This window comes from Nerophis ophidion, linkage group LG10 (genome assembly GCF_033978795.1).
Source record: "Nerophis ophidion isolate RoL-2023_Sa linkage group LG10, RoL_Noph_v1.0, whole genome shotgun sequence".
NCBI classification, from domain to species: Eukaryota; Metazoa; Chordata; class Actinopteri; order Syngnathiformes; family Syngnathidae; genus Nerophis; species Nerophis ophidion.
Genome location: NC_084620.1, coordinates 24,815,934 through 24,831,152, shown reverse-complemented (window position 1 = coordinate 24,831,152; position 15,219 = coordinate 24,815,934). Strand labels below are relative to the sequence as shown.

Sequence of the window (15,219 nt, the reverse complement as noted above, 5' to 3'; positions counted from 1 at the left end):
CCAACTACAGTGGTAGAGCCATGATGAGAGGCAGGCCAACTTCTGGTGAGCATCATGTCTTTCTCTCACCTTTTTGGAGGATATCAACCATTCTTCTTCCTCTTCTTTTAGTTGTAAAGGAGGAGCTGTCACGCCAAATGTCTTCCCCCCTACAAAAACCTTCCCCCCGAAAGAGGCTGCTTGAAGGACCCCAATGAGGGTGGAAAGACCTTAAAGCAGCCCACACAGCTGCCTGTTTTAAAAGCATTATAATTGGCTGATTGTCATAGGTGAAAAATAACGGTGAGGAAAAAATATTAGCATTCCAGCTGCTAACATTTCAAGCTATTTTTGCTTTGCTAATTTTGCAGCTGTAACCCTTAACGGTGAGGAAAAAATATTAGCATTCCAGCATGCTAACCTTTCTAGCTATTTTTGCTTTGCTAATTTTGCAGTTGTAACCCTCAAGAGTCAAATAACTTGGTATTGTCACGCCCTCATTCGGGTCCTTCAGGCATTGGAGGGGCTGTCACGCCAAATTTCTTCCGGGGGGAAGGTATTTGTAGGGGGGAAGAAATTTGGCGTGACAGAGCCTATTGTGACAAAGCGAAGACGCTCTGAGGCTCCATGTGTCGCACCAAGCTTTGGACTGCCAGCGTTCAAAGCCAACAACCCTCTTGGTACTACGCAGACACAATTTTTATCAATTGAGCCGTGGGTCAGTTTTATCTGACCACTTCCTGTTTGATGTCCAGGTCAGGAGTTTGTCAGGTGTGGGTATTTCTGTGATGTGTGCTCGACTTTCTACCAACACGAGATTACAACACAAGAAGTGCACTGCAGCAGTAGAAAGCATTACAACAAACTTAAGGTACGCGCACATGTACATGCAGAAATATTTGATTAATGCATCTTCTTTGTTGTCTTGTTGTTTTTCCAGAAATATTATGGGACACTTCAACAGAAAGCGTCCAAAAGATAAGAACAAGCTGGTGTGGCTGCTCTGCGCCTGCAGGATATTATAACAAAGATGGATCTACACTGTGCAATTGAGTTTTACATTTTCACTGTTAGTGATCCACCTGTGAACTTTTCATCATGGTACTATGTATTTATGTTAAGTGTATATAGTCTTAAAATTCAAATATTTAGAATTATGACCGATAGTTACTCCTTTTCATGTAATTTTTGCGAATACCATTGTGTATGTTACTTGTAAGTAATTGTTGGAATGTGTAAACATTTAATCTGCTGTATATTAATAGCTCACTTGCTCAGGGATTGCTATTTCTCAATAAATTGCATACATGATTTTAAACACTAAAATATATTAATTTGAAATTTTTTAAAATGTGAAAGGGGGTGTCATTCTTTTTTGGAGTCGCTCTTATTTTGAAGTTAAGTGTGTTGTCTAGAATCTTCCGTCGTGGATTCAGCTGTTGACCGATAGTAGCTATGGGAAACGACGGATGAAGCTGTTGAAATACTGCTGGTACATAACGGTATATCTTAAACGTTAGTGAAACGTTTGATATGCATCAGATGTTTTTGATTTTTACCAGCATGTTTGCTTGTTAACGTAAGGATTTTGCTATAGGCCTAGATGTTTTTGTATTTAAAATGTTTCTTTCCATGTTTGATCGTTCAAGCATTTCAGTACAAGACTGACAGCTACTGCTATTTCTGATTAGTCGGAATACTAGACATTAAGCATGCTTACTGTATTTATCTAAAATGGAAGTACGAGCATGTCCCCAAATCTACGTTAAATTTAAAACATTTTTTTTCAGTTTCCTTCAGAAGCTGGAACTTTTTTCATTCTTTAGATTTAACTTGACAGTATCTACGGCCATAAAATGTTATTAATGCCAGTCCAATTTTAAGCGGAAATTGTCATGTTTATACTTCCGCCGCAGGAGAAGCTAATGGCTGCTAGCAACTTGGAAACGACGATCGAAGCTGCCCAGCTACTGCCGATACTAAAAGGTAAACAGTTAGAAGCAAGAGTAACATGATCGTGTTTCATCAAATGTGATCTTTGATTTACCAGCTCTGTTTTTGTACCCTGCAATTTACACACGGAGCTTCCTGAAAGCCTGCAAGCTAAAGTCTTAGCAACGTTCCATATTCCGTTGTAATAATTCAGGGTCACTTTTGATCAAATAATGTATCAAGTTACATTTTGGCTTCTGGACGTTAACATCTGTCCCTTGTCCTTTGCACCGTCACACTTAGCACACTCTTATGGCGCATGGTAAGGCCTACACGTCTGCGTCGCTACAAAGTCTAGAATGTTAGGTTGCCGTGAATGTTAATTTTATCTTTTAAAATGTTCTACATTTAATGCACATCTTTTGAATAAAGATTGTTTATAGCAGTCATTTAATTTTGGATTTTTTTTAACGAACTGCTCCTACGTTTTAAGGGCATGTGAAACATCAAAGGCGTCACGCAATCTTAAACGACACTAATCCGACAACGAAATAATTTGCAGTGAAATATCTGTATTTTTAAGGGATCATCCTGGTTTGTATACATGTGAGACTTATTTGGGGTCTACGCAATATGTAATGGTGGTTATTTGGTCAACATTTTACAAAAACTACATTTACACTGCTGGCCAAAGTGACCCAAATCGGATTTTTTTTTTTTTAATCAAAAAAGGACGTTTTGTTAAATGACGATTTTCTGTCTCTGATAGTTGATATAATACTGTAAGTGCATCATAAAGCTATATGAACTCCATGGTGTTCAGGGATGAATAGTCTCTCCTATGGCTATTGTACTATTTTTTTCAGCTATAGTTACATTAATGGCCTACTGAAACCCACTACTACCGACCACACAGTCTGATAGTTCATATACCAATGATGAAATCTTAACATTGCAACACATGCCAAAGTTTACAAAATTACAATTTTAAATTTCCCGCGGAGTTTCTTGTTGAAAACGTTGCCGAATGATGACGCGCGCACGTGACGTCTCGAGTTGGAGGGGACATATTAGCGCAGCACCACTAGCAGCTAAAAGTCGTCTCTTTTCATCGCGCAATTACACAGTATTCTGGACATCTGTGTTGCTGAATCTTTTGATTATTTCAATATACTGACATTTTAATTATTTTAAGAATAATCAGGATAAAATACAATTTAAATTTCTATTCTAAAACATTTTCAACTTTTATCTCTGCAACTGGTAGCAATCAAATATTGTCAACGTTTATAGTCACACCTGTGTGAATCATGGAGTCTTTGAGTTGCAGGTGAAGAAGAAGTACAGACAAAAGTCGCCGCACTCAGTGCTCCAGTCATAACAAAACGTAGATCAGCGTTTAAAAAATTCTAATCATAAGGACATACTAAGTTATGAGAACTTAAGTAAAAGGACAACAAGTAAACCAAAAATAAAAATTGAAATAAATAACAAAGAAATCAAACTTCTATGTAACACTGGACAATGTAGAATTACATGTAAGGAAAAAAAACTAAATGGGAACTAAATGTCTCTAAGATAAGCAGTCTGTCCAGTGTTTACAAGAACGAGACGTCATGAACTGTCAATAATTAGCAATAGCATCAGATTATGAAGGAGGAATAACTGTTAAGAGAAATAGAAAGAAAAATAAACTGCATGTCATTTAGCGCATCACTGAGCTTGTTCTACTATTTAACTCCTAAAACTGAAATACATTTGTATTTTATATTCCTTCTTACTTGACCTAGTTCAAAAATCAATATCCCCTGTAAATTACAGTTTTCTCCTCTTACTGTAAATAACCTAAGAATACCAGCCAGAAGGCTGTTGTTCTTTACTCAAAGCATAATTTCCATTGTTTTTAAAAAATAGATTATTTGAACATTTTAACACATTATAACTTATAAAAAATGGATTGGTATGTTCATAGTTGCACGCTTTGTGTATTATTCTAAGGATTTGTTTTTAAGTTTAAGTATTGGGTCTATATTAGTTCCATAAACATTTCCCCAAACTTCAACACAATATGTTAAATATGGAAAAACAAAAGAATAATATAACATATGCAGACATGTCTTATTCAGCGTGTGTCTTACTTTATACAGAATAGCAATGGATTTGGATATTTTTCTCTTTATATATTCAATATGTGGTTTCAAGTCTTCTCCTGAACAATATACATTTGTATCATCTGCAAACATAATACATTTAAATTTATTAAGATACTGAACAAATATTTAAATAAAGTATAAATAACTTGGGTCCCAATAACAAGGCTTGTGGAACCCCACAAGTTACTCTTTCTGGCCACATATTGAGATCTATTACTTAAAATAACTATTTGACCATTGTTGTGAAACACCTCTTATGTCATAGTTTTACAATTTATGGGGGTATTGAGATAGGATTGAGGAAGATGTCTGCTGTGGTTCGCCATATATTTTGGAATGTGCACTCAAGGACACACACGACATTGAGTGTGTGTGTGTGTGTGTGTGTGTGTGTGTGTGTGTGTGTGTGTGTGTGTGTGTGTGTGTGTGTGTGTGTGTGTGTGTGTGTGTGTGTGTGTGTGTGTGTGTGTGTGTGTGTGTGTGTGTGTGTGTGTGTGTGTGTGTGTGTGTGTGTGTGTGTGTGTGCGCGCGTGCGCGTGCGCCACGCTATCTAAATGACTGGAGCCGAACACTGTGTGTGTGTATATATATATGTATGTGTGTGTGTGTGTGTTGTGACTGGTTTGAATGAGCAGATGGAGGAACAAGAATAAATGCATGCTTTTATTTTGTAGAATATCACGCACGACATGAAGTACGAGTGCACAAGTTAAATGTAGCATGACAGCGTGCTGAACCAACTGATAGACACAAATAATATAGTTTAATTAACTTATAGATAATCTTTAGTTTATTTAAAAAGTTACTTTGATATACATGAAGTAGTACGTATAATCTTTGTATTGATTAACATTTAATGGGACAATCAATGCTGTAAGTAAAATTTATGACTTTTTAAAACGTTGCTGTGTACATTGACGTAGAGAGAAATACATTAAACGTGATATGCAAAATCGAACTAAGCAAGGCTGTGATAGAGCAGCAAGGAAACAACTCCTTAAAATACAGATCCCTGAAACTAAATGTCAAAAAAAAAACAGGAGGTCAATAATCAGTTAGGGTATATTCAACAGTGGGTGAACCTGTTTTGAGCTCCAACATCTGGAGGAAAGAATCCTCAACAGATGTGAAACCAGACAGTCAGAATTGGGTGGTGGTCGGGGTTATCCTAGGTCAGGCCAGGGTGGAAACTGTTTAGCAGCCGGGGGACTGGTCATGTGACTGTGCCAACTTCTCTAAAACAAGACAAGCTCCAATTTGTAGCCCAAACATCATACAGATGTGGCAAAGGACGCCCACAGCTGGACGCCAGCGGGTGATACAAACTGACCCCTGCTGGACATAAGTGTCAACGGACAATGGCTCTGCTGTGGTCACAAGAATGATACCTGTCACCAAACAACTTCCAGTTCAGATTGCTGGACACTCATTGAAGCATCCCTTTGTGGTCGACCTGCACACACCTTGCCTGTTTGGTAATGACCTGCTTTACAAACTGTACCCTGGCATTCAATATCGCACAGAAGGAACCTTCCTGATGTTACCTGACAGCATGACATCGGCTGACATCTACTGGGTGCGCCTCCCAGGAATGAATGGAGGACAAGGACTGCTCGAAATGTCCTATCAGTGAAAGCCCTGGCTGACTGGGCTGTGTCTGTGTGTGCCGCCACCCGACCCGCCACATGTATGATCACCAATTAGATGACTCATAATAGAGCCCTTTGACTCATATACATACGTTGGAACTCAAGGTATGGCCGCTCATGTGAACTATCCTTACAACAATTAAAATGGTATAAGATGGACAATTGCTGTACCACATTGTTCCCTGGCCCTCTGTACCGCCTACGAAACCAAACACTTAGGTCAAATGATAAAACAGGGCGTAGCTGCCGCTGACTGAACCGACATGCAAATACCACATTTTCAATTGTTTCGGTTGTCTGTTAAAAACATAGCTATGGGCTGCAATTTGGACACTCCTGCTGTAGGCTACGAGGAGCTAGCAGCTACACAACAGCTGAGCTAAAACAACACATTTAAGCATATCAAATAATTATAGTTGCTTATTACATACACAAAGTCGCTAAGAGACAGAAATCTGATAGAAAGTATTCAGTAACAAACATGTCCGCATCATTAAACTTTCTACAACAGGAACCATACTGAACAAATCCAGCAGTTAATGTCAGACTCTAATCTGGAGTACCTTTGTCTAACGGAGACATGGTTAAAACCCACAACACCTTTTGTTCTAATTAATGTCCCGGGGTACAAGATTACAGAAAAAACAGATCAAGTGACAAAGGGGGGAGGAGTTATGATTTATGTAAGGGAAAACATTAAAAGTGAACTTTGTACTTTTTGATGATAGGTAAATGAAACGTTTGTACTAAATTGACTTTTGTTGCTGTTTAAGATTCGGACCATCCACCACATTAGCCTTATTGTGAGACCTAATTTAGCACTAATGTTATCACAATATATAGATTGGGATGTTCCAATTAAGGTTGTATGCTGCAATGGATTAAATTGGCCGATATCAATCCCCACAACATATATTAGCATGTTATTGACAGTGTAACAATATCCACAACATATTTGACCTAGCTCATTACTCTCTTGTATTATATGCAACTGTTTAGGTAAAATAAAGGTAATAGTGCACCATAACTAAACAAAAGCAAGGACTATCTGCTACTCATTTAAATCATTTGGTTTTTGACCCCAAAGTCATCATTTGTTTTGGGAATTATTCAGAGTTTGAAAACATTACCAAAATAATTATTTCAAGATAATACACATTTTGAATTCATCAAACAATTATTGGTCATCTACTGATACTACCCTTAATATTGACACCACCAATTGATGGATTGATTCACCCGCTTCTTTTACTGGTCATGTACTGACTGACGATGCTTACATAACAAAAGTTGCCGTTATCCTCTCTCTAGATTCTAATCTGCTCTTTAATTTTCCTCTTAATAATGGCTTTTAATCTGCTGTAACACAGTTCCATCTACACTTCTTAAATTCTTCTATGCACTTATTTATTGGTGTTGTTTCAAGCTAGCTTACCTTAGCTATTAGCATTCCTGCTCATGGCTTTCTCTACTTTTGTAACATGTTTAGCCCCGTCTTCTAGTGATAATACTTTATAATGATACTTAAGATACAAACGAAAAACAGTTTTTGGCTGTAATGGAGGTGAGTATTATTAGTTTAGGGGAGCGGCTCTACACTGGATGCAAACACATAATTAGATACTCGCCAGTGGCAGATAGAGGATGTTTGTGATATGCCCTAAAAGGCTTTAATCGGCCAATCAAATGCTTTTTTTTTTAAACCAAAATCTATTGATACCGATTGGTGGGCAATAGATCGGCACAACCCTAATAATACAGTATATGTTAATTATAATGCAAGTAAACCTATCAAACGCAACACACTATTACATGTCTTGTGTTTTTTTACCTTTTGTAATTGGAAGTCAAGCACTAAATCATCTTAAGTAAACTTAAAAATACAATTGACTTTCAAATTTTTCGCAAGCATGCAGTTTTTTTCTCAGTTGGAAAAACTGGGTCTGGTATTTTTTTCGTTTTTGTTGCTTAACTAACTTCCATTGTCAGGGAATTTGACATACTTGATTTGACCGTCTTAATGTGCTCATCCTGCTCAGCCGTTTTGAATCATATTTATTTCCTTTATTTTTTACTTTGCTGCGCTTCTGACTCGTGAGTGACGACAAGCGAAGCGCTTTTTGTGTGCGTGACAAAAAGGTTCATGGTGTTCATTTATTCTGCAATATAATAATCGCGCTCAAGTGCTGCGAGTGATGCACAGAGTAAACCCTCCTGCACCCTTTTTTGAAGTGACTGAGGAAAACAAACACACGGACATGGCAATTTATTGATGCGGGCAAGGTTATGAATTAATAGATTTGTTGACTATCAGCCCAGGTGGACTTATGACATAAAATTAAGACATTTTGTTACATTTTGATGGCCTTTGGATGAACAACTAAACGTTTGTACTGCTGTCCTATCAGTTACATGTCCGATTTATATCCAATAGTAAAGAACCCTGGGTCAGATTTGAAAAAATCTGATACAGGTCACACAAGCAAAAATAACAGAATTGACATGCAGTATGAACATGTTATTGTGTGATATCCGACCTGGAAATAGCTGACCTAATAATAAATAATTTTAGAGTTTGTATCTTTTTCTGTCTATCCTTTCTCACGCGTGACCAGCAGGAGTGAGTGACCAGCGTAGACAAGCCAAGATGTGATGCTCCAAGAATGATTCTTGTCCAGGCTGCCTTGCTCCTGTCCACTGCAATAACCGGATTTTTTTTTTTTTTTTTTAATTTTCCAGCTTTGCTTTGACATCAAGGCATTGTACCTCTTCTACTGTTCCAGGACCCCCCTCCAACCAGTCCTTTTTTCAGAGGGCATCCTGTGAATATTACCCTGATCGGCCGACAGGCTGCCTTCTGGAAGTTGGTTTGGCTCCAAGAAATTTTCCAGCTTTGCTTTGACATCAAGGCATTGTACCTATTCTACTGCTCCACAACCTCCCTCCAACCAGTTTTTCAGAGGGCATCCTGAGAACAATATCCTGATCGGCCGACAGGCTGCCTTCTGGAGGTTGGTTTGGTTCCAAGAAATTTTCCAGCTTTGCTTTGACATCAAGGCATTGTACCTATTCTACTGCTCCAGGACCCCCCTCCAACCAGTCCTCTTTTCAGAGGGCATCCTGAGAACATTATCCTGATCGTCCGACAGGCTGCCTTCTGGAGGTTGGTTTGGCTCAAAGACACCCCCAGCAGGCTCTGCCCCACATACCTACAACCACTTTCTGCTGTGGACATAAGTGTTTTTGGCTTGCAAACACCATGTCTAATCCCCCGTATAACCCATATGGGAACCAAAGAAGACCGACCGGGGGAGACTTTCAACAGGTGTCCTCTGTACTGGGGACTGCATCCAGTCTCTGCTCTCCTGCTGGTCCATTGCTGACTTCTGGCAAGACTTTTCCATTGCCAGTGCCCAACTATCGGCCAATGGAAAGAGCCAGTTTTAATGAAGATCTGCAGTGGTCCGTCAACACACATATTGGCAGAGCCAGAGAAGAGGTGAGGCTTCAAGGTAAAGCAATACACCAGCCATCAGCTCAAGACACTCGCAGACAAGAGTTCATCTCAGCGGTTGGAAGGACGAGCTCCTACCAAAACCTCAGCAGAAATTCTGGCAACGAAAGCAACAACAGTGTCGGCTCCTTAAACTGTTTGTCCAGCTACAGCCGAGCCACAGCTGACAAAGCCACTGTTCATTGTCCATCGTCAACTCTTGCTGGCTACTCTGTGTTCAATGTATCCAGTGAGGGTCAACGAGACTTTCACTCTATTCCAGGTTTAGATATTGACAGGCCAACCACGGCCCAAACTGGGGCCTCTTATGAGCACACTAAGCCTAAATATACATTCGAGTCAGCGACCAACATTCTTTTGCAGTTCGGACTTGAAAAGGACGACTTGGAACATCTTATCGCCTACTCAGAAGACCAAATCACCCCCGCCAACTTACCGTTCATCCTGCGCCAAATCCGCATTCAGAAAAACAAAAAGGCCTCGGATGCAGATCGGCCCAAAGCAATCCCTGAACCTGCGCTCACTGGTGGCTTAAGGGGTCTGACCAGTTGGGGTGGTTCAGGAATGATTGGGATGGACCACGGGGATGCAGCATCTCCTCTTCTCCAGGCGAGTAAAGTCATTGACTACGGTCATTTACGCAAATACACTTGCAGGATTGGGGAGGATGCTGCGAGTGTAGCTAAAGGAGCTGAGGATGACATTTTGTTGATGAATCACAATTTAGATAGAGGCACTCGCACTCAAGAGCCGGCACAGCAGGTTGGAAAAAGTGCTTGCCAGGACCAGGCAAGTGCGAGATCATCTTTGAGCTCCACACTGACTCCAAAAAGTAATACTGCAGTGATAGCAGCACATATCCAACCAATGCAGACTCAAAAATCCATGTTCACTACTTTCTCTAAAGACAATAACCTGCAAGATAATCCATCTCTAGCCCCGAAAGCCAGGCCTCATATACAGGGGGTGGTTGACCTCAAGACTACTATAAAACCACAACCGCTATCCACTCAGTTTCGTGAAGTCCATCCTAGCAAACCTGTTCTCTCTTCAGATGCTGCCAGTTGCACCAGTGAGCAGCCTAAAAGTCAAGGTTTAGCTGGCACAAAGCAGGTGAAAGACCTTGAAACCGAGCAGCAACAGCAGAAGAATAATTTGGAGAAAACACAGCCAATAAAAAAAGACGATTTGGAGAAAGCACAGCCAACAAAAAAAGACAATAAGCAGCAACCAGTGCTCCATAAGCAGCAGGTTCTCAAAGACCAGGACAAGCAGAAATTCACACAGCTACCCTTTCTGTTAAGAAAGCAGATGTGTATGTCAACTTCCATGGCAAAGTCGCCACTTCTTTCCATGCCGCCTGCGTTACACATTCCTAGCCTCAGCATGGCCACGCAGCCTGTGTTCCCCGCGGGTCAAAGCTCTGGCAGCAAACCTCACCCCCAGGCTTTCCCAGCGCAGACTGTGGTCTCAAAAGGCGGACCGACGACATCGATGGTGCAAGACTATAGTGCGGTAACGCCCAGCGTGTTTCCACACACGTGTGTTCTGTGTTACAAAGAGTGCGCGCTCATTGAGGTGAGTGAACCAGTGTTCTGTTTTGCTGTGCTTCTTCTTTTCTCTTTATCACACTTTAAAAGGGTTTCATTGGTTGTCTTCCACGGATGTCGATCAGCGTCAATGAGACTTTTTTTTGTTACTTAAATGTTATATTCTGTTGTTAATCTGACATGCCATTTTATATTGCACTAATTGTAAAAAGAAAAGTCCTGGACATACATTACCAATTGACAGGAGACGATTTTGCTTCATTTTTTACCCCTTTTTGATGGATTATTTTTTTTGGACCTACCTGGTGACCTACTGGGCAGCAGCTTCCCTAAGGCTTTTGTTTTCCTGATCCTCTATGAAGGATGCCAATACAACCTAAATGTCAAGAAGAACCGAGTCCACAAGGAGATCTATCTTTTAAAAAGTTTTTCAGATTGTTTTTTTAACTCTAAGGACTACTTGCTCTCTATCTTTTTGCTCATCAGTAAGAAAGCACATACTTTTCATGTCTGTTTGTATGAATCCAGAGAAATTTCAGTCCTGAAGATTATTTTTGTGATGATGTTAACACCTATTTTTGCCTGCTAGGATTGGATCGCTCACCAAAATACAACCCTTCACCTTGAAAACTGCAAAGTCTTTCGAAAACAGTGAGTGTTCTTTTTTTTCCCTCGACGAATTAAAACCGAAAGTTAATTTACTTTAGTTGACTATTGTCATTGCTGCACTAAAGACTTGAACCTTGACAGAACTGTTTATGATAATTCAGGTTTCCAAATTGGGATGGAGATTTGCTTAGTGTGTCTGAAAAAGGGCAGAAGACGTCTACGTCCACATCACAGTCTCACCATAAGAAAAACCAGCGCAAGAGTCGCTCATCTTCCTGTTCTCGCAGTCCTCGGCATCGTCGCAGTTCAAACAACCGGAGAGACAAGAGGAGTGACTCGCGTTCGCCTTACAACTCCAGATACAGTCGCAGGTTCTGCCAGACGATCCTAGTACATAGTGGACATGACTTTTAGACTTGACTGACTTTACTTTATCATTCTCCCAGGTCACGTTCACGCTCAAGAAGCTATAAGAGGCACCAGTCTCTGCCTAGAAGTCAGGAACGGCACTCGTCTTCACCGAAGAAGAGGAGCAACATACTGTCGTCTTCCCGTAGAAGCCGGGATCAGTACTCATCTCCGAGAAGCCGCGAGAGGCGGTCGTCGACGCCAACCCAGCGCAATAAACGATCGTCACCCAAAAGATACCGTGATAGGCGATCCCCATCGCACAGCCGGCGAAGCAAACGGTCGTCATCTAAAATTGGTCGTGAGAGGCGATCTTCATCGCATAGCCAGCGCAATAAACGCTCATCACCCAAGAGAAGCCGCAAGAGGCGATCCTCATCGCAGAGCCAGGACAGCAACCACTCGTCCTCATCAAGAAGTCGTGAGAGGCAATCCTCGTCGCCGGGCCAACGCAATAAACGCTCATCAACCTATAGAAGCCACGAGAGACGTTCTTTCCCCAGAAGGAGCCATGAAGCTAACGCAGAGAGACTTGCCAAAAAACTTCTGGAATCATCAGGTGTGACATAGATGTTTAGGGCCTAAATTAAATGCATTGTGTCTTGACTACTTTGTTTTTGTCTTGGTCCAGCTGTCCAGTCTTTGTCAAAGCAGTCCGACATGGAGGCTGTGGTTAAAACTCTTGCCCCGGCCTTGTTGGCTGAACTGGCCAAAATGAAGTCACCCCTTTCCAAAGGAGGCACCTCCTCTTCACAGTCGACTGCTGCTGCAAAGAAATCTGCTGCCTGCTCAGCAGCAGCGAAGAAAAAGGGCGCAAAAGCGACAGCCAGCAAACAAAAAGATTCATCTGCAAAGAATAAGGTTAATGCTTGCGAGGTCACCGATTAAGTTTTATTTTATTTTATTTTTTTAATTGTGTGCTACTCTCTGCCTTTGATCAGCCTGGTAAAACCTCTGCTTCAACTTTCGTGACGCTTGAAGGAATTGTTCCGGATCTTACTTATGGTGAAATGGTGGCCGCCACTGAGCAGTACGGGAAAATCAAATCACTTGATCTCTTTCGCGCCAGACGGCAGGTACTTCCTTTTTCTTTTTGTATTTGTGTCTTTCTCCAATTTGCATCATTTGCAACACGATACCTCATGAGTTACGGGTTTTTTATATTGTCATGTCTTGATAACAATGATGTGTGGTTGTAGGCAGTGGTTTGTTATGAGAAAAGGGAGGATGCAGAGAAATTTCGGGACATAAAAAACTTTGAACTGAAAGGATTTCCAATCACTGTAATGGAAGGAAAGGTGGGATACGTTTTGCTTTTATGATAGTGGATATGAACATTTAATGTATAGTCGTTGAATCTCAGTGAGTTTCTTTTTAACTGCAGGGGACTGTCACTAAGAAGAATCCTCAAAAGTAAGTTGCATTATTTCATTTACCTCAACTTATTTTCACAGGAAAGATCAGTAAATAATAGGGATGGTTTTATTCAATATTACCTAAATTTACTGTGTATGAAATTACAAGGGAGAGAACATCACATCCCATCCATTAGTCCAAATATTATGGAAATCTTTGATTTGACACTGTGCAATGACCTGGTGGATGCAACGTGAATTAATTACCCTACCGCAGTTGTCATGTCAGCTGTGTAGCATTACTTTATGTGCCAAAAAGAGAGTTTTAGCTGATTGCAACCATGCTGTATTGGACTTTGACTGCCCATATTGGCAGTCACAGCAACGACCATATTTTCAAACCACAAGGCACACCGGATTATAAAGTGCACTGCCGAGGAGGGGGTCTATTAAGGTCGATTTTCATACAAAAGGCGCACCGGATTATATGACTTAATAAAGCGGTCATATTAGGATTTTTTTTTTTTTACACTTTCTTGAGGTCCGCATAACATGTAATGGAGGTTCTTCGGTAAAAATGTTACAAACTTTTACAGACCATCTTTAAGCTGCTTTTTGTTCGTCTTTTCAGGATGTACTGTTTTGTGGGCGATCTTTTCCCCTGTCATCTTTGTTGTAGCAGTAGTTTTTATTGCTGCCATAGCAAGTCTACCGACAAATATCAGTTTGAGCTAGGGCTGCGCGATATAGCCTTTTATTAATATCTCAATATTTTTATGCCATGTCACGATACATAATATATATCTTGATATTTGGCCTTAGCCTTGAATTAAAGGCCTACTGCAACCCACTACTACCCACCACGCAGTCTGATAGTTTATATATCAATGATGAAATATTAACATTGCAACACATGCCATAAGGCCTTTTTAGTTTACTAAATTGCAATTTTAAATTTCCCGGAAGTTTCGTCTTGAGAACGTTGTGTAATGATGACATGTACGCAAGACGTCACGGGTTTTTAGGAAGTATGATCGCTACGCACACACACAGCTAAAAGTCGTCTGCTTTAATGGCATAATTACACAGTATTTTGGAGAACTGTGTTGCTGAATCTTTTGCAATTTGTTCAATTAATAATGAAGAAGTCAAAGTAGCAAGATGGAGTTGGGAAGCTTTAGCCTTTAGCCACACAAACACACAGTGATTCCTTGTTTAAAATTCCTGGAGGTGAAAATTTACTATGGATCAGAGCACGGTCAAGCCAACATGAATCCCGACCACATGTCAACCAGCAGGTTTCGGTGAGAAAATTGTGGTTAAAAAGTCGCTTCTTACCGGAGAAAAGCTGAGCTTGCCCCGTCCATAGCTGCCGTCGACTCCCCTGAGACACTGCGCGTCAAGACACCCGTGGACGTACACCGCCGACTATTAGGTACTATTTAACTCACTAAAACACTAGCAACACAATAGAAAAATAAGGGATTTCCCAGAATTATCCTATTAGATGTGTCTAAAAACATCGGAATCCGTCCCAATGCAATCGCGTTTTTTTTTTTCTAGTCCGCCGCTATCAATATCCTCAAACACAAATTTTTTATCTTCGCTCAAATTAATGGGGAAAGTGTCGTTTTCTCGTTCCGAATAGCACTTTTTGTTGTAGGCTCCCATTAAAATCAATGTGAATATGTGAGAAACCCCCACACTTGCGACGTCATCGTCTGCGACTTCCGGTAGAGGCTGGGCTTTTTTTTTTTTAACCCCGAAAGTTGCGAACTTTATCGTGGATGTTCTCTACTAAATCCTTTCAGCAAAAATATGGCTATCGCGAAATGAGCAATTATGACACATAGAATGTACCTGCTATCCCCGTTTAAATAAAAAAATCTCATTTCAGTAGGCCTTTAACACTTTATGCATATAATCACACCAGTATGATGATTGTGTGTGTCTACGTTAAAACATTCTTGTTCATACGGCATTAATATATGCTCATTATAAACTTTCATGCAAAAAAGAAAATCACAACTAAGTCAATTTACCAAAACTGTATTTATCAAACAGTTATTA

General features: G+C 40.4%; 1 protein-coding gene across 2 annotated transcripts in view; it reads left to right on the top strand.

Annotated features, from left to right (window-relative positions):
* The first annotated feature begins 1,432 nt into the window (after positions 1 to 1,432).
* The window catches only part of LOC133560507 (uncharacterized), a 35,344-nt gene continuing 21,557 nt past the window's right edge, over positions 1,433 to 15,219 (top strand). The window contains exons 1-11 of one of the 2 annotated variants that reach the window (XM_061913105.1): positions 1,433 to 1,471; positions 1,896 to 1,965; positions 8,453 to 8,724; positions 8,797 to 10,805; positions 11,367 to 11,428; positions 11,548 to 11,757; positions 11,833 to 12,353; positions 12,426 to 12,655; positions 12,736 to 12,870; positions 12,994 to 13,092; positions 13,179 to 13,207. In XM_061913105.1, the coding sequence (XP_061769089.1) occupies positions 8,973 to 10,805; positions 11,367 to 11,428; positions 11,548 to 11,757; positions 11,833 to 12,353; positions 12,426 to 12,655; positions 12,736 to 12,870; positions 12,994 to 13,092; positions 13,179 to 13,207 (3,119 nt within the window). In that variant the 5' untranslated portion in view covers positions 1,433 to 1,471; positions 1,896 to 1,965; positions 8,453 to 8,724; positions 8,797 to 8,972. Of the gene's footprint in view, positions 1,472 to 1,895; positions 1,966 to 8,452; positions 10,806 to 11,366; positions 11,429 to 11,547; positions 11,758 to 11,832; positions 12,354 to 12,425; positions 12,656 to 12,735; positions 12,871 to 12,993; positions 13,093 to 13,178; positions 13,208 to 15,219 lie in introns of both variants that reach the window. The other variant, XM_061913104.1, reaches the window with a different exon arrangement.